The sequence below is a fragment of the Aulonocara stuartgranti genome (assembly GCF_965226115.1).
Source record: "Aulonocara stuartgranti genome assembly, chromosome: 12".
Lineage (NCBI taxonomy): Eukaryota > Metazoa > Chordata > Actinopteri > Cichliformes > Cichlidae > Aulonocara > Aulonocara stuartgranti.
This window is the reverse complement of record NC_138948.1, coordinates 38,429,468-38,447,934: the sequence shown is the minus strand read 5'-3', so window position 1 is coordinate 38,447,934 and position 18,467 is coordinate 38,429,468. Positions and strand designations below refer to the sequence as shown.

Here is an 18,467-nt window from a genome sequence, read left to right as displayed (position 1 = left end):
ATGTTGTTGTTAGTTGTCATTAACTGTGCAGCTCGAGTACATTTATCAAAATGATAAACAAAGGAACAGAGAAGATCTTTGGTGTAAACATATTAACAAAGGACTGGAGGGAGCCAGGACATCAGGAGCGAGGATCATAAGAAAGCTCGACGTTTAATCGCAAATGAACAAGAATTTAAAGGATTCATGAAACCAGAAATGATCTGTATTCAGGAAACTTGTCTCAAACCAACTGTTTGTAGTCGGAGGATATAGCAGTGTATGCAGAGGTGAGGTTCAGGGAGGAGGGTGTGTAACAGTTAGAATACAGATTAGTCCAAGTTTGGAATAGAAAGGACAACATCAACCCATGCAAAAGGCTTTCATCTGAACCAATGAACTTCATTTCTATTTGAATGGAAATGGAAACATCTCATCATGGTGTACGAATAATGATCACAATAGAACAGTAATTACAGCATTAATGGACAATAGAAATGATCGGAGGGGCACAAGAGTTAATACGAGAACAGGTTTGGAATCAGCGATTTGGTCAACACTCCACACCAGTTGGCGGCGGTAATGCACCAATTCGTTGTTTGCTAACCGCCAATAAAAACAACGAGGAAGAAGAAGAAGCAGCAGAAGAAGACGGTGCTCTAAAAATGGCGGAGTCGGAGGAGGAGGTAGACGTCTTGGTCCAGAGAGTTGTCAAAGACATCGCGAATGCATTCAAGAAGAACCCCAGCATGTGAGTACAGTCGGCTGCGAACAAACTGCGCTGGGCCCGCAGGCCTGTTTCACACGCAGCGGCTCCAAGGCTCGGCCACGGCTGATTCAGGGTTCAAATTATGGGCGTGGACTATTACCTGGAATCGGAACTGTCTAGATGAAGTTCACATTTAGACACTTAGTTTTGTTTGTTCTGTTCAGTGCGTGAGACACGATGTCGTGGGGATTACTGTTTACTTACAGTTAAATAACTTAAAACATGCATCAGCGGGATATTTCACGACTTTAGCGAGCTGAGCCATGCAGCTTTGAAAATGCGACATCCCGATCATGTTGATTCATTAATGGTGTTATTGTTTATTTCGCCGGTGACTGAACTGGGATGCTTAACAGTTGTTTATGATGGTACCGAAGATTTGCATGCTATGAGAAGCACGTGATGTCAGGTCGATCCTGTGTGATAGTATGTTAAGAACTTTAAGGCTGCAGCTATCAGTTATTTTGGCAATCAAATATTCTGATGATTATTCTGTCGATTAATCGAGTAATCTGATACTTTTGTCTTATTAATGAGCACTAATCAATATCCCCAACAGGAAAAAATTAGGGCTTTCAAAACTACTCACTGGTTTAGAATTTGCTATGTTTTAAAAGGACTCGCACTGATTCTTCCCAGTAAAGGTTTTAATGGTGATAACAGGAACAAGTGTGGCTTTTTGACATGCTGCGAAAATGTGTGTAAAATGACATGTGGCTTAAATAAGATATCAAAGTACAGAATTTGAGACAAGGATTTTTAAAATGTGCTCGATGAAGCATTGCAGCTTCTAGTTTAGTGTGATAACCACAGATTTTCAGCTGCTTTGGGGGAAGAAGAACCCCTCAGTTTGGATGTGTTTGGTTCACTTTTAAGTAGGGATGGGTATTGATACGATTTTCACGATTCCATTTTCGATTCTGTTTAACGATTCGATTCTTTATCGATTCTTTTTAAAAAGGAGGACACTAAGGTCGATTAGCTCAGAACTTTGTTTTATATCTTCTCTTTGAACAAGATAGAAATGTAGGAGTAACATGGCCTTACAAACCCAGCAGTGAGATCTTAAGAGATCCACAGCATACGGCTCTTCAATGGGGTGTCACAGGGTCCCCAGGAAAAACATTGTAAATGTAAAATAATAAAATAAATATTCTTCTGTAGCAATAACAAAGTATAACATAAATTATTCTGTAGCAATTACACAAGAATATCCAGTAATGTCCCTGCCTACAATTAAACACATTCACTTACTGAAAATCATCTGCTGTGGCAAACGGGTGCAAGCCTTTGACCACAAACTGAGTCACTGCTCGGTGACGTTCGTCTATCCTGGCCTGAAAGGAGACGCTGCCGGCAGACTGCAGCGAGAGCTGCCAGCATCTGAGCCAGACTCTGTGTCTCTCATCATGGTCACTAAATGCACAGTAATGGCAGGTTTGTAATAAGGCAGACCGCGCTAACATAATATGCACTGTTGTTGATTATTTACCTGCCGCATTAACGGGAGAGGACGTGCAAACGTTACCGCTGCTTAGGGCTGCTCGATTATGGCAAAAATGATAATCACGATTATTTTCACTGAAATTGAGATCTCGATTATTTGACAATATTTATTTAACCCTTTAAGACCTACCATAGAACCAAGTCCGCCAGAGCTTATATTATTTTTTTACATGCTGTGTAGCCATTTGTGGGAGCATTTCAAGTTGCTATACATCAATACAACTGTTATAGCCCATATTTTAATAATATGTATGCATTAAGTCCATAGTAACTACATTAATTGCAAAAAAGTGCAATAAACTACAAAAAAATTGAAAATCGTTTTTGTTTTTTTAATACATATATTTCTACTTGGAGAAATTTAAGAGTTTTATCCCTCAAAACTTTAAATACAAAAAAGTTGCAAAAAATAGTTTACAACAACAGGAAATTTATTTTGAGTCTCTTCATAATTTTATTTTGGAGATACAGCAATTTTTATATACTGCAGGAAAAACGAAAACAATCCTATGATGCAAATTTGTTTAATTTATTAAATAATAATGCTCCATAAATAAAATACACCAATGTTGTTTTTGTGCATAACACAGAGCAGCTATCTGAACGCTGCTCCAACAGAGGTCGATTATCTTGTTAATAATTTCACCTCCTCACTACGTACGACTCTGGATACTGTACTGTAGTATCCAGAGTCGTACGCAGTGAGCAGTAGTGCTGGGCCATATCATACTGTTCACGGTGATACCGGTATAATGTTGGGCATCGATAAGAAAATGAAATATGGCGATAGAATATGGGTAAAACGCGCAGTGCCTTTGTTTTCATACGCACATGGCGGCGACGCAGAATGAGGAGGGCAAAAGTGGATCGTTGAATGAAACAATGAACCAGAACTGGTTTGTAAAAATGCTGCAGCTTCACTGGTGTGGAACTGGTTTAGCTTTCGTCCGTCAGAGCACTATTTTTGGTAGAGCATGCTAGTGGGCCGTCATTATTACCGTGTGAAAATACGGCGCACTTAAAATCAATCCTTTGATTTTTCTGAAAGTCGACAGAGCCCCTTATAATCCCGTGTGCCTTATGTATGAACTCTGGTTGTGTTTACTGACCTCGAAACGATTTTATGTGCACGGCGCTCGAAAATCTGTCAAATGTTTCAGTGCGACTTTGCTGAGCTACGAAGCCGCACCGCTTGATGGATTGTCGGAGCGTTACGGCTATCGTAGGCGGAGCCTCGCGGAGTGATACGTACTGTGCTTCAACATAATATTACCGTGTTGTGTGTGTATAACCTCTTCTTGGTAAATGGTAAATGGCCTGTATTTGTATAGCGCTTTCCTAGTCCCTAAGGACCCCAAAGCGCTTTACACATTCACACACTGGTGATGGCAGCTACATTGTAGCCACAGCCACCCTGGGGCGCACTGACAGAGGCGAGGCTGTCGGACACTGGCGCCACCAGGCCCTCTGACCACCACCAGTAGGCAACGGGTGAAGCGTCTTGCCCAAGGACACAACGACCAAGACTGTCCAAGCCGGGGCTCGAACCGGCAACCTTCCGATTACAAGGTGAACTCCCAACTCTTGAGCCACGAAGTGTTGTGGATATTATACATGGTTATGCTGAGGAATCGAGGAGGGGCCTAAGGGTACATCTGTCACCATCTTACAATGCTGTGATTGCAGCCATTCCACACCTCTCTGTGAATGGGACTCATGGACATTGATCAATGAGCTTTGATCGGTGGTTGTTGATCAATGGTCATGTGAAGCCCTCCCAGCCCATTGTTCCTTCAGGGCTGGTTTCAGTCATTATGCAAACGTCCTGTTTATAAGATTGAAACCTGCAGTCAGCTGAGACTGAAGACGTCACCTGATGATGACGAAACGTTTCTCCCACAAAACGCTACGTCCAGATGAACAGAATCAACCTTTGGAGATTGATTTACTTGGATGATTGCACGTGCATCAAGACATTACTGTTTTTACTTTTGTGTAACTTTTGTACTTATATATATTTTCCATCCAAATAAATGGAGAATATCTTCTTCACATGCTCTTCACACCTCCAGTATTTTGAAGCTTAACTAGTTCAGCATACTTTGACCTAGAGATGGAATTCAAACTTTAAACAGGTCCCAAGACCTTGATCTACTAAGGTATTACTAGGATTTTCTCTTTTTACGGGTTTAGACAGTTTTATGACATTTTCAGAGACTTTCTGAGATTACTGCAGAGAACCTATTCAGCTCTATAAATTAAAATTCTCTGAAAATTTTAAGGTCTTTCTTTGTTTTGTCCATCCATCCATCTTCTTGTGCTTTATCCGGGGCCGGGTCGCAGCAGCCTAAGCACAGAAGCCCAGACCTCCCTCTCCCCAGCCACCTCCTCCAGCTTATCCGGGGGAACACCAAGGCGTTCCCAGGCCAGCCGAGAGATATAATCTCTCCAGCGTGTCCTGGGTCTGCCCCGGGGCCTCCTCCCGGTGGGACATGCCCAGAACACCTCACCCAGGAGGCGCCCAGGGGGCATCCTTGTCAGACGCCCAAACCACCTCAGCTGGCTCCTTTCGATGTGGAGCAGCAGCTGCTCTACTCTGAGCCCCTCCCGGATGGCCGAACTTCTCACCCTATCTCTAAGGGAGAGGCCAGCCACCCTTCGGAGGAAGCTCATTTCTGCCGCTTGTATCCACGATCTCATTCTTTCCATCACTACCCACAGCTCGTGGCCATAGGTGAGGGTAGGCATGTTGATCGACCGGTAAATTGAGAGCTTCTCTTTTACACTCAGCTCTCTCTTCACCACGACGGACCGGTGCAGCGTCCGCATCACTGCGGCCGCTGAAAACATCAAAACTACGAAACGACACACGTGGAACTAAATGGATTTTTGCATTACTGATTCTAAAAAGAAAAAAAATCTTGAACAGTTAATGTCCCATCCAAAAGTCTTGGATATGATTGATGAACCACAGAAATTCAAATATGGGTGCTTCTGAAATCACACCCTTTATTTTCTGCCCAGCTTTGAAACCTGCGAGCCACTCTGGTTTCATGCTTCCAGAAATAAAAATAATTCTGGAAGGTGGAGCGAGGACTTAGTAATACTACATAACCGTGTTAAAATTCAGACTGCTGATGAACGTGAACTGTAGTTTGTGTCTGTGGAGACACTTCAGCTCAGCATGAACGTCGGTGTTCGTTTAATGATGCACAAACTTTGAGCAAAGGACACTGGAGAGGCATGGCCGGCAGTGTGGTGACATAGTATGTTTAACACCCCCCCAAAGTGTACAAGATCAGAAATAAGCAACTTGAAAGAAAACATGAGATCATTTCTTGGAAGTGACAAAGTGAACTATCCAGTGTGTTTTAAATGGACGACTCTAAACGGCTACAGATGTGTACAGGATCCATCGTTACATCATTAATCATCTAATAACTTACCTGAATTTGAGCTTGTGTCAGATATCTGTGATGTATTGATTGCTATGTTGTCCCAGCAGTATGTTATTGTTTGTTATAACAGAGATGGATCCCAAACAAGCCGCTGCACGGTGACAGCTCTGTAGATCTCACAGCACTAACCACATGTTACATGTAAGCTGGGAGATGTGATTGGGCTGTCGAAGCTTCAGCTGATGTACTGCAACATGACCTTGTGTGGCAGGTTGCCATGTTTCTGTCGTACTGCGTTTATTTCAGCACTGCTTCAGTTTGATGAGCTTCAGCTCCAACTTTTGTTTTTCTACATTTTTGAAAAGTCAAATTTCAGCAGATTAAGTTCATTAAAGGTTTTTTTGTTTGCTCATCACTTTGGGTACTGCTGCTTGGTCCACTGGTTGATATGGTGGTAATCTAATTGTGGTCTTTCCTAATTTTCGACTGGTTGGTTACTGTAACGTTTTCCCTTGTTCACCCTCATTGTCACTCTCTGCTCCCTCAGTGATGAGATCGGTGTGATCCCGTGTCCAGAGGCTCGCTACAACCGCAGTCCCATAGTGCTGGTGGAGAACAAGCTTGGTGTGGAAAGCTGGTGTGTTAAATTCCTGCTGCCGTACGTCCACAACAAGCTGCTGCTGTACCGCCAACGCAAGCACTGGCTGGACAGAGAAGGTAGCTCGATAACAAAAGCGATCCCAGAGGTGGAGTAAAAGTAGTCTGTAACATTTGTTTTGTTTATTTAATGCATTTATTTTAAAGCTGATAAAGGTTTGAGCTTCCAGTCATGGTCAGTTAATGACCTCCTTGTTTTGTCCGGCTTAGTTTTAAACGTGTTTTATGCTCCTGTTTTTTCCACATCAAAGTGAAGCAACATCCTGTGTTTCCTTCTGTCCCAGCTTTAGTGGACATCACCTGCACTCTGCTGCTGCTGAACCCAGACTTCACCACTGCGTGGAATGTCAGGTACAGGATGAATGTTCTGATAAACGTGGTTATAGTGAGAGCGATGCTTTCCTTTCATCTTTTCCCTGCCTGTCACACAGGAAGGTTTTCTTGATGTCAGGTAACATTAGCTAACAGCAGAGGTCTCAGGTGAAACCAGACCCCACTCACGTCGTCTGTCAGGTGAGCTCAGTGGGTCACAAATTGGGGTGAGGCAGTGATAATGACGCACACCTTCTTTCACACCGAGGCACATCATCAATAGTGTTCCAACGACCCTCAAAAGGAACAATCCCCACTAGGGATTAAATACTGGGACTCTCCACCGCCTGGTTTTAGAACTGAAGAAGCTTCTTTGTTTAGAGAGTCCAGTCACTTTCTTTCCTTAGACAATCCTGGCAGTTTGGCATCCTCCTGACTGCTGCGTTATCCCACTGTGTCCGTACCACTAATACTAATAATGAATAGTGTCAGGATGTAAGGATCTGTCAGCACACATAACAAAGCTAATGCTTTTAACAGTTCAACTGTGATACATTTGTGTCTGATTGGGGCGGCTGTGGTGTGTCGACGAATCAGAAGGTCAGCAGATTGGTTCCTGACTCGTCCAGTCAGCATCGAGGTAACCCTGGGCGAGATGCCCAACCCACCGACGCATCCATCGGAGTACATGGATGGAGCATATTTGGATATGTGTATGGATGGACTGTGGCTTTCATAAAGAAGTTAAGAATAGATGAGTGATGTGTGTGCGTCTTTGTGTAATGGGTCAGTGTGACTCGCAGTACAAAGTGCGCTGAGTGCTCATCTGAGTAGAAAGGCTCTAGAGTACCAGTCCAGTTACTATGTGACCATTATCAGTATACTGGTTAAACGGGGTGCAGGCCTAACCTGGTGCCTGGGTTTGAAACTGCTGCATGCCTTCACTCTCCTGTTTCCTGTCATCTCTTTATAGTTTTCCAGGATAGAAACAAACTCCAGAGTTTCATGTGTCAGACTTTCAGATCAACACCGACCGTGTGACCATCTGTTTGTAACAGAGACACATTTGTAGTTTGTTCAACTCATTTAAACCAAACGTGAACAAAAATCATTTTCCTGTTTGCAGCTCATCAAAGTCTGGTGCAACAGTTACCATTTTTATATTTATTCACAGGCATTAGATCATGTCCATTATGGGATGTCACGGATGGTCTTACTTAAGCACATCCTGCTTTTTAGAAGAGTCAGAATTAAAGCACGATCAGAGTCGTCCCCTCGAAATGACCTAAAAGATAAAACGAATGATGGAGACAAAATGTGGACGTTGCTCTGCAGAGTGTCAGAAACCATCTTTGATAAGAGATCACAGCATGCATGTGCTCTAACTGAATCTGTGGGTGATAGTCTTTATATTGATGGATTTACTGTCATCGTGCTTTCTTGTTATTGCAGGAAGGAGTTACTGCAGTGTGGAGTCCTTAACCCAGAGAAGGACCTCTACCTGGGCAAGCTGGCTTTGACCAAATTTCCCAAGAGCCCAGAGACCTGGATTCATCGGTAAAGCCGCTTACGCTTCTCCTGCTGTAAACGCTCAGATGTTCCGAGCTGCTTTCTTTGTGTGGGGAGCTATTCAAACTCCTCTTAGACTACACTTTATTTTCAACAGTTTTCTAACAGTAGCACTGTTTGTGCTAAACACTGTAGGCTGAACAGGGAATATTTTGGCTCCGGGAGCTGAGGGCAGCTGCATTCAGACCTTGTCGATGTAAATGACTGGTGATAGATTTCCTGAGATCATTGCTAGGTGGAGAAAGGTGTTTTAATCCCGCTGAAAAACAACAACGATGTTCTAAGGCTTACAACCAGCACCGAGGCTCATGTGGGATGCTGTTCTTCCTGTAAAAGCAGTAACGGTGTACAGAGTGAGTGAAGCTTTGTAACCCAGCGGCTGGTGTCTTCCTGCAGACGCTGGGTGCTGCAGCAGGTCCTGAATCAGGTCTCTACTTTGGACCACAATAAGAATCAGCAGCAGGCTGAAGCAGTGCAGGCTGACGCTGAGAGAAACGAGCAGCTCGGTGACCGCTTGGCCAGGACGCTCCGCCAAGAGATGAAGGTGTGCTCTGACGCAGCCGGCCGCTATCCCAGCAACTACAATGCCTGGTCACACCGCATCTGGGTGCTGCAGCACATGGCCAGGGGCAATGTCAAGGTAGCATTTCAGTTACTCATTTAGCTTTTCAGCAGTAATTAGAATATTTTCTACCCTCATCACACATGTTCTCTCTTTTTATTTAATGTAGTTATATTACTGATGCCTGGCCGTATAAAAGTGGAGCTGCTGTGCAAATAATGTGGTGTAACTAAATAAACACTCGCTAAGAAATTAAAATGAATCAAAATGATCCCAGCTGGATGTCATGTAGCACTCATGGTTGAAATCAGCTGGCACAGTCATCACAGAGGAACTCTGTGTAACTACATGAGTAAGGGAGGTTTCTGTCTTTAAACCAGTGGTTCTCAAAGTGTGGTGCGCAAGTTACCTGGGAGAAAAGTCACGCGGAACGAACATTTAACATAACATAAGTGTTTTTGCAGCAGTTACGTTAATAATATGCACGCCCACTGAAAAGCTGCAGCGGCGTGCGTACGTCGACAACCGCAATAAAGAAGTGGACTGAAAAGTGTGAACATGTGGGCGGGTCTAGAGCGATATGACCAAAATCTCATATCCCGATATAAGACATCTATCGTCCTGGTAACGATATAAATCGCAACAATGTAACATTTTCTGTGAATCTCGAGCAGCTCGACTTGCATGAAGTGTTTCCAGCTGCGTGTCCTGTAGCTGGAGTCGAGTGTTTTAACGATGCATGAAACGATACATTTTTAGACATAAGTTGTAACGGCGCCGTTTTCTTTGTGAGTATTTATTACACGGCGTGCTGCGGGGAAAAGCCTGTTCTAATGTTTGAGTCTAAGCTTTATTTTTTAGCACCTGGCGGCTCTTTTTTGCTTCTCATCCGTAAATAATCTGCATCTTTCACGTGATTCAGTTTATTTTGAAAAGTCTCAACAGGATCTTGAGCTTTATTGTGAAAAGTTTATTTGGAACATAAACATGCGGACAGGCGGTGGTGTTACCGTCGTGCATAAAAACAGGCGCTTGTCCGTCCGTAGTGTGGTTCTATTAAATATAAGAGAAAGAGAGAACTTGAAATTAATATAACCACTACAGTGACATCAGAACGATGAACAAATATTGCTGTAAACAGTTTATTTTGCGACACCACGAAACAAACGACAGCGTAAAATGAAACGACAGACGTTTTTATATCGACACACGATATATATCCTTATATCGAACAGCCCTAGTCGGGTCTGTCGCGCATCGTTGACAGCGGTGCCGACACCCAGAATTGGGGAATGACAGACCCGACCACATGGCTTATAGAGACGTATTTCTTGAAATTTTCTTATTGTCTTGTTCTTTCTGCGAGCTGTTGAACGGCCATTCAAGGCCCCCCACGTTCAACTTTATTGATTAGCTAATAAATGAAGTGAGAATCTCTCAGTTGGTTTGTTGATGTTCAGCTTCTGCTCCTTCACACGTACCTTTGTCGTCGTGATTCTGGCAGGTGTTCCACGACGAGCTGTCCTCTATGCGCCTCTGGGTGTCCATGCATGTCTCTGACCACAGTGGCTTCCACTACCGCCAGTTCCTCCTTAAGGAGCTAATAGCTGAAATCTGCAAGAGGCCAGCTCGCACCTCCACCAGCTGTTCACCCCAGCGTGGGTGCAGCACAGTCCCAGAGGGCAGCCGCCCACACAGCCGCTCTCACAGTAACGGAGAGCCTTCAGGACAAGAGGCGGGCGGCGAGGAAGACGGCCGCGCTGACTTCACTACAGTCCTTCAGCTCTTCCACCAGGAGATGGACCTTTGCTCAGATCTGATCCAGTCCTTCCCTGGACATGAAACACTCTGGAGTCACAGGTGAGAGACTGTTGGTTCACAGCGACTGCAGAATGGACACAGACGTCATATTTAAACGAGGAAGGCGGGTAAAACCAATGTGTTGTCTGTTCCTGCTGCACAGTCGGTGGCAGGTTGTCGCTGATTGCAAACATCGTTTGTGAGAAACAAGTAAAAAAATGAATTGTCCTGATAAATCATTTAAATATTTCTTTTGCATTAAAACATTTTCACATTCTGGGGCTGTTTATCCCTGAGCCTATACAAATACGTTGTGCACAGACATGTTCAGCGTTTGTAATAATGATATTGATATACCCCCCGTGTCTCTCAGGCGGCATGTCTTTTACTTGTGGGACCAGTGGGTGAGGGAGCATCAGCGTTCCTACAGCAGAGGATCCGACTGCAAGTTGAACCATGTGACGGATCCAGACCCAGGAGTGCCAGAGATCAGCTCTCAGAGCTGTGCAGGCCACGGTGTGAACGGACAGAAGCACGCTGGTGAACCTATGGAAGTAGATGGGCTGTTCCTGCCAGACCCCCACAATAGTAAGAGACTGAAGAGAGGCGTCCTGCTGCCTTGCCCCCCCACCCTGCCAACTGAACTCAGCTTTGTAAGCAGTGTTTTGGGCGGCTGCTGTAACACCGAGCAGAGACACTTTGCCCTGGCCTACAGGAAGTGGTTGGATACGGTCATTGGGCTGCAGTCCTGAGAGAGATGCTGACCTCCTCCTTTCCCCACACTGAAGCTGCCTACAGACAAAGAGTTAGGATCAGCTTGCCTACACATAGTGCAGACTTAAACAACCAGTACTTCAAAGCCAGTGATGAGTTTAGAAAAGTGGGCATTGAGCAGCGGACTTGGAATCTGTTTCCTAACAATTAATAGGAGAGGACTGGATGTTCCTTCTCAGAAACATCTGGATCCTCTGAGCCAGTATCCCTTCAGAATGGAAATCAGCCCTCATACCACCTGTTGGCTCACTGTTATCTTCAGGTGTTTCAATACCTCAGGTACCTCAGATTTCTAGTTGTTTGTATGTGTGTGAGGTTTCATGTGCATATCTTCTTTCCCTGCTTCTATATATATTTAACAAACAAACATAAATCTTTTCTGATTGGAATCAGTCACTTACACAGCGTAACCACTTTATACACGTGTAAGGTTCTGTGTAGGCACGAGTTTGTGGCATCATTGGACTAAAGTCCAAAAATACTTTCCGGCATATTGAAGTGTCCTGGCGCTGAACTGGACTCTGGCACCTCGCCTGGGCTTCGGCTTTCAGCCTGTATAAGCATGAAGTCTGGTGAAACGGTCTTTAATAGACACATAAACAGAGACGTATGTGAAGCAAACAGTAAGCAGTGACTTGAGCAGGTATGAAGCTGCAGAACCTTCAGGCTTGCTTTGGCCTGCTGCAGGTTAACGACTTGTAGAAACTCTTCTTGTATCAGATCATCACTGCATCACTTTTCCGTCTTAGCTCTACTTTATATTAGACCTCCCTCAGTCGTCGGGTAATACTGACCTGAGCGTCAGCTGTAACAGCAGGTTAAAGCACAGCTCCTGACTCTGGATTTCCATTCTGAAGGTGGTAACACGTGTTACACATGTTACTACTCGCGGTTGATTTTCTACCCTTTAACTTCACTGGTCAGCAGCTCTCTTTGTAGCTGATGCAAAGTTAGAGTAACAGGAAACCAAAAAGCCAGTCGCTTATAGAGAAGTTTGATTTGTGTTCAGAGGTCATCACAAACTCTCCTCCAACCTGAGCAGCAATGAACATTTATTGGTCCTGATGTTTGACTTTGGACGTTTGTCGATCTGTAGCAGAACATTCACCGGTGCTCCTGCTGCTGCTGCTGTTACAACACTTTGATTTGTTACAGCTAGAAACTGCAACAAGTGAAAATTAAACAGCACTTTTAAAATGATTGGTGTAGTTTTGTTTAGCGAGGGTAGTCGGTCTACACCAGGGGCTCAAACTCGCGGTCCGGGGCCGCAGCGGCCCGCATACTGAGAAGAAGCATGACGCAGTTTAAAATCAAAAGCACAACATGACTGACTATGAAGACGACACGAGCAGAGAGCACAAACCTGCTGAGGCTGTCGGTGACAGTCGCACACTGTGTGCACTTATTTATTCTGTTCTATACAAACACAACGTGCGCGCACACAGAGGACCAGTGTGTTTGGAAGGCTTCAGCTAAGTTTGCAGTTTTGTCTGATACAAGATCTGAAATTTAAAAAACAAACGAAACATTTTAGGAAATATTTGTTTGTTTGTTTTGTCCTAGCTGAACACTAACGTGTGAGACGACAGCGCCAGCAGCGGCTCTCCGCTCGTTTCAGTTTGACCCCCTGATCTAGACCAAAATATTGGTATTAACTATTTTTTCCCCGTTGTTATTTTCGCATCAGTGCCTCATTTGAAACAGTTTTAAAGCTCCGATGAACTTTAACTTGTCCTAAAGACTTATTAAAGGCATTTCCTGAAAGTATTCTGACTGAAGGAAGTGGACAGGTACAGTCTCACACGTACTCACACCTGCAGGAGGCCAGGTTTCACAGAATTACACAGTGTATGTGATGGTTTTTGTTTGATAGCATTCGAACTTTTAACATGAATGAAATCAAAAAGCTAAATGCCCATGTAAACACACGACTGCTACAGATGTTCAGGTTTGTCATCGGTACCTTCCACTCCGTTGATGTCGTTTCTCCTCGGGCTGAACTTTATTTCTTTTATGTTATTTATGAAAATACAGGTTTGTGTGAAGCAGAAAGGATGAGAGTGACATTTACATCTGAAGCATTTACAGAAGCTGCCTGATTTGTAGTGTGAGTGTGAGCGTGACCAGCAGCTACGTTTGCTTTTTAACATCTACCTGGTGACAGCGAGTTAAAGGCTCGCCACTTTTCACTGACACGTTGACCAAGTATAACACATTCTTCTTCTTCTTTTGTCCATCAAAGTTTTTATGTCTTTTTAATGTATAACAAGAGTTACTGTTACTCTAACACGTAATCATTGTCAGAACCACAGCTCGCAAACGGACGCAAACTTTTGGCGTACACGCTCATGTTTGCAACGCTTTAGGAAACAGCTGCTTGCACTGACTGACAGAGCTCTGCTACATAGAAGGAAGTAACACAATGCACCTGTTTAAAGGAAGAGTCAGTAACACTACTTCAGCAGCTCCTGGGAGTGATGATTCATGCTACTATGCCTCGTCTTTTATTGTGAAGGGACTAATCCTCAACGTGTGTCTGTCAAACCTGGTTTCTGTTTTCCTTTTGTAAACGTTGCAGTTTGATCTTATTTTTCTTGTTTATCCAGTATTGTCATAGTTTATGGTCACCATAGCAACCATAAACCTTTGTGTCAACACACGGAGGCCAAATAGCTTCAATTTACACAGCTGATGTTTCATAACTCTGCCCTTGGACACATTGTTACTTTTTTAAAGGTCGTGCGTGTGTGTGTGTGTGTGTGTGCGTGCGCGTGTGTGTGTGTGTGTGTGTGTGTGTGTGTGTGTGTGATCACCTCTAAACACTGTACATAATCACAGCATTAATTATCTCAAAGCTTTTCCTCTGTCACGCACTCTGTCGTGTGCTAAGGAGGATGATAGGTGGTGATATCGTATCAGGCTGTGCGCTCAGCTGCTGACACGAGCTTTGATCCAAGACTATCTATGCAGAAATGTTTGTTTTAGAGGTTCAACCTGCTCCTTTTACTTTGTTGTGATACTCGCTAATGAATAATCCTTGTGGTCTTAATTACTATTTATTTCAGGAGTGAAAGTATATTATCTTCCAGTGCTTCTGTCATCTGCTAAACAAGATAATAAAGCTCATCTCTTCATGTCCACTGAACGCTCTGTTGTAATTACTGCACATATTTAGCTGCATGTATCTCACATACGGTGTGGGGGAGGGGGTCCATTATTTTATGTTCATTATGTATAAAATGAAATATTTACATCCTTGATTTCATTTTGATTTCATTAGTATCCTGCCCAAGGATGTTTAGACTGGAGCAGTGAGTGTAGGAAACAACGCCGTCTCTGTCGCCTGCTGTCTGCAGGTCATGACCTCCTGCTCCACGTTAACAGATGTGGGTCAAACTAAAATAAGATCTCCTCTCAAATTTCTCCCAAAGTGCTTTCTGACATTATTAGTAGTTCTCATGAGGCTGATTTCAGGTTTGATTCTACTGACTGACTTGCTGTGAAACGGGCGCGCCGGGTCCTCATGAGCAGGATGCTGAGAGAAGGTCGAGCTTTACTTTCCAAAACCACAACAGTTTCAAAGTGACTGTGAGGAATTCACCAGTAAACTGGACCAAGTGAAGACGTACGTGTGTTTAGATGCTAATAAGTAATAAATACAAATGTACAGATCAGGTCATCCTGAGAAAAAAGTCCAAATGTTTAGATGTGTTCTTTTTTGAGAAGGAAGTTGAAATGCGATGATTACAGTTCGTTTCAAGACAAACTGCCGTGGTTGCTATAGAGGTTTTACACATGACGTCATGCGTGTGTCGTTCAAGAGCTGTCCGCCATATTGGACGCGATAACCACTTGGGGTCATCCAATAACAATGTTGCTGGTTGCAGCCACCCACCTCTTATTTTCTTAAAGCAATTAATTTACAGTCTGTCAGTAATAACGTCCTGAAAGATACAAGTGTTGGACTGAAAACGAGTGGAAAGTTTAAAAGAGCTTCAGAGAACTACGGCTCGGACGCTCTTTATAACTGACAACGTCTCAGTGCTTGGAACAGAACTGTAGCTGCGTGAGGAGACTGACACTGTAGGTTAAATCATTTGTTGTTGGTGGATCTAACGCATGGCGTGCAGCGCCTACTGAAAGGGATTACAGTTTGAAAATGTTCATCACATTGGTCAAACTGTTTTTCTCCTTGAACACATTGTTTTACTTCATCATGCATTCCCGTGTGTTCTCCTTTCACCTGACTGTGCGACTGTTTTCAAACACGTCACCCCAGAAGAGGCGGGCACAAAACAGCCTTCAATTCAAGCAGACCTGGAAGAAAAAGGAACGTAATGATGAGCAAGGAGCAGCTCACGCCGCTGCTGGCTTATCTGGACGGCCTGACAACACAGCGTTAGTTCAGGAGATTCAACAGGAAGAAGACCACCTCGCTGTGCCCTGTGTCTGATCCTCCTTCGAGATACTCTCAGAGTGTATCAACTCAATCCGATATGACTGTAAATGACATCAACCAATCAGAGAATGCCAAAATCTCAGGACGGAGAGGTTTGATTTACCATCTCGATACGAACAGCAGATGTTCCTGCTTCATACACGATGCAGATAAATGCCTTACTGGTTTACCCGAATACAACGTATTACTAACAGTATTCATGTTTATCAAGACACACCTGGAGGATATTCAATGTCAGCCTATCAGCAGCTCACCTGCATACTACTCAGGCTCAAAGCAACCGTGCAGTTCCTTGGATTCGTGTTTGGGGTGCATGCTTTAAAAGTCTCACACATATTCATCACACTGGGATTGATTTAGCCTGAGCGGGAACACATACAGACTTCACTGCCTGTGTGAACTTTCCTAAATGTATTTCAGTCATTGACAGGACAGGACCACAGACTGTCACATCACAAACTCCTAGCTGGTGATGTGGTACCAACAGATTCAACTTTCAGGAAGCAGCTTGGATAGTGGAACCTGAGAACGCTCAAAACTGGCATCGCTGTGCTACAGGAGCCAGTCCCTGCAGCTAAACAATGGAGTTTACCACACCTGACAACATCGTACGCATCGCTTGTGCAGTGACTAAGTTTGTAACAACATAATATTTCAGATGCATTTTATCTCTCATAATTGTGAAATCTAAAAATCTCAATGTATGTTCCTCAGTTTGGTGTTTAGCCCTGAACACAAGAATGTATTTTGTAATTCTTGTTATTTCAATAAAAACTATATTTTTGCTTCTTGGAGCTCCATTTATTTCATTACAACTGTGCAAAGTGTAAATAATATCACAGTAATATCTCTAAATGTAAATGGGATCCTCACCTCAATTAGCAGAAGTAAGAAGTCTAAAGTGTCCAAATCTGGTCATAGATGAGGAGTAGCCATCCTGATTTTATATAAAGTCCCATTTGAACCATTTGCAGAAACTAAAGATGAGGATGGATGGTATGCTCTAGTTTCTGGGAAAACTGAGGGAGGGGAAATGAGCTTTTTGGCTGTATGTGCCTCAGCAGGTAATGATTTCCGTTTTTACAGAAATATTTTTGATTTACTGGTTGGTTCAAGAGGTATTGTCGTTTGTGGAGGAGACTGGAACATACGGCTTAATCCCAGATTAGACTCCTTCACAGCAGTCCCTTCTCCCTCCTACATTAGAAACTCATGTCAGAATAAGTGAGTGAACCTCAGGAGAGATTTAGGGACCAGACTACACTCACACATGTGCTGCATTCCAGGACGGACTTTTTAATTTAAGAGAGACTGTCCCAGAAGACCAAACTGCCAAATAGGATGTATTGACTTATGTGATCGTGCACCTCTACTGTTACCGCTGCAAATGAATAACAATCTAAGAAATGGATTATGGAGGCTGAATACTGATGTTTAAAACAACCAACAATTTACAGGAAAAATGAAAGAAGAAGAAATCAACAGAATTATGGTGGAAAATGACAGAGGAGAGCTGGTCTGACTCAGGTCATGATTTTGTGTGTTGTCGTTGCTCGTCACACCTGAGGGTGGCGCTGTTTGCTCTCTGTTACTGTCTTCATTGGTTCAAGGTTCTTTATTATTTGTCACATGCATAGTTAAACAAGTATAACACACAGTGAAATGTAGCCTGACATGCTCCTCGACATGTGCAAAAATGGGGGGGGGGGGTGTAGAGGAAGAACATTATATATATATATAGTATATATGTAGTATATATGTAGTATATATGTAGTATATACATTGGGTGAATGTGCAGTAGTAGCAGCAAGCAGGTGAATTCTGTACATTAATATGAATAGATTGTCTATTGTGTTTATAATCACAGAATTTCATCAGGGATTATTAAAGTATCCTGATTCAGATAATTCCCTTTTTTAAATTTAAGACATTGCCTATTTGCGAATTTGTTTGGAAAATGGTCACAGAATGAGTGGACGTTAAACATGAGATTTATTTTAGTGTTTCATTTGTTCCTGAGCAAACTGATTTAGCTGACATTCATCTACAGCTCATAACTGGATAGTTTGATTTCACTTTGTGTTACTGAAGAGCTTCTTATGTGTGGAAATGAATCTTTCACTCATGTTTGTGCTCTAATGTAGAAATGAGCTATACTTGTTTATACAACTTATTTTGAATTAAAATTAACATTAAAATGTTTTAATACACAAAGAAAGTGTGAGTATTTTCACTGAGAGGAGCAACAAGCTGTTAGAAGCTCGTTAGACACTGAAACAAATCATACCTCTCTAACAATATCAACTAATAACAGTAATGAACAGGACTAAAGGCAGAGAGGTGATACAATAATAATAAATTCATATAGTTTATATGGCACATGCACACGTGTTAATAAAATGTTAAGATAAGATAAGATAAGATAGAACTTTATTAATCCCTCGGGTGGGTTCCTCTGGGAAATTCGACTTCCAAAAAGCACAGCAACGACCGAAGTTACAGTTACAGAATTGTTATATATATATATATATATATACACACATATATAAATACAGAGACAAATATAAATAAAATATACAAAGGGGATAAATAGAATAAATAGGAATAAAAAATAAAAAATAAAAATACAAGTGAAGTTAGTCAGTTCAAATCATTATTTAATATTTATTTCATTTAAGTAGT

At 42.8% G+C, this 18,467-nt stretch overlaps 1 protein-coding gene across 1 annotated transcript; it reads left to right on the top strand.

Moving 5' to 3' along the window:
• Positions 1–598: 598 nt before the first annotated feature.
• ptar1 (protein prenyltransferase alpha subunit repeat containing 1) lies at positions 599–14,466 on the top strand. The gene is made up of 7 exons (XM_082555337.1): positions 599–730; positions 6,200–6,369; positions 6,594–6,660; positions 8,074–8,178; positions 8,587–8,830; positions 10,257–10,612; positions 10,926–14,466. The coding sequence occupies exons 1-7, from the start codon at positions 645–647 to the stop codon at positions 11,302–11,304; spliced, it is 1,407 nt and encodes a 468-aa protein (XP_082411463.1). The 5' UTR covers positions 599–644; the 3' UTR covers positions 11,305–14,466.
• The last annotated feature ends 4,001 nt before the right edge of the window (positions 14,467–18,467 follow it).

Coding starts and splice junctions, on each gene's coding strand:
- ptar1 (XM_082555337.1), top strand. CDS start 645: ATGGCGGAGTCGGAGGAGGAGGTAGACGTCTTGGTCCAGAGAGTTGTC. Junction 8,179..8,586: donor CCAGAGACCTGGATTCATCG/GTAAAGCCGCTT, acceptor GTCTTCCTGCAG/ACGCTGGGTGCTGCAGCAGG. Junction 10,613..10,925: donor GAAACACTCTGGAGTCACAG/GTGAGAGACTGT, acceptor CGTGTCTCTCAG/GCGGCATGTCTTTTACTTGT.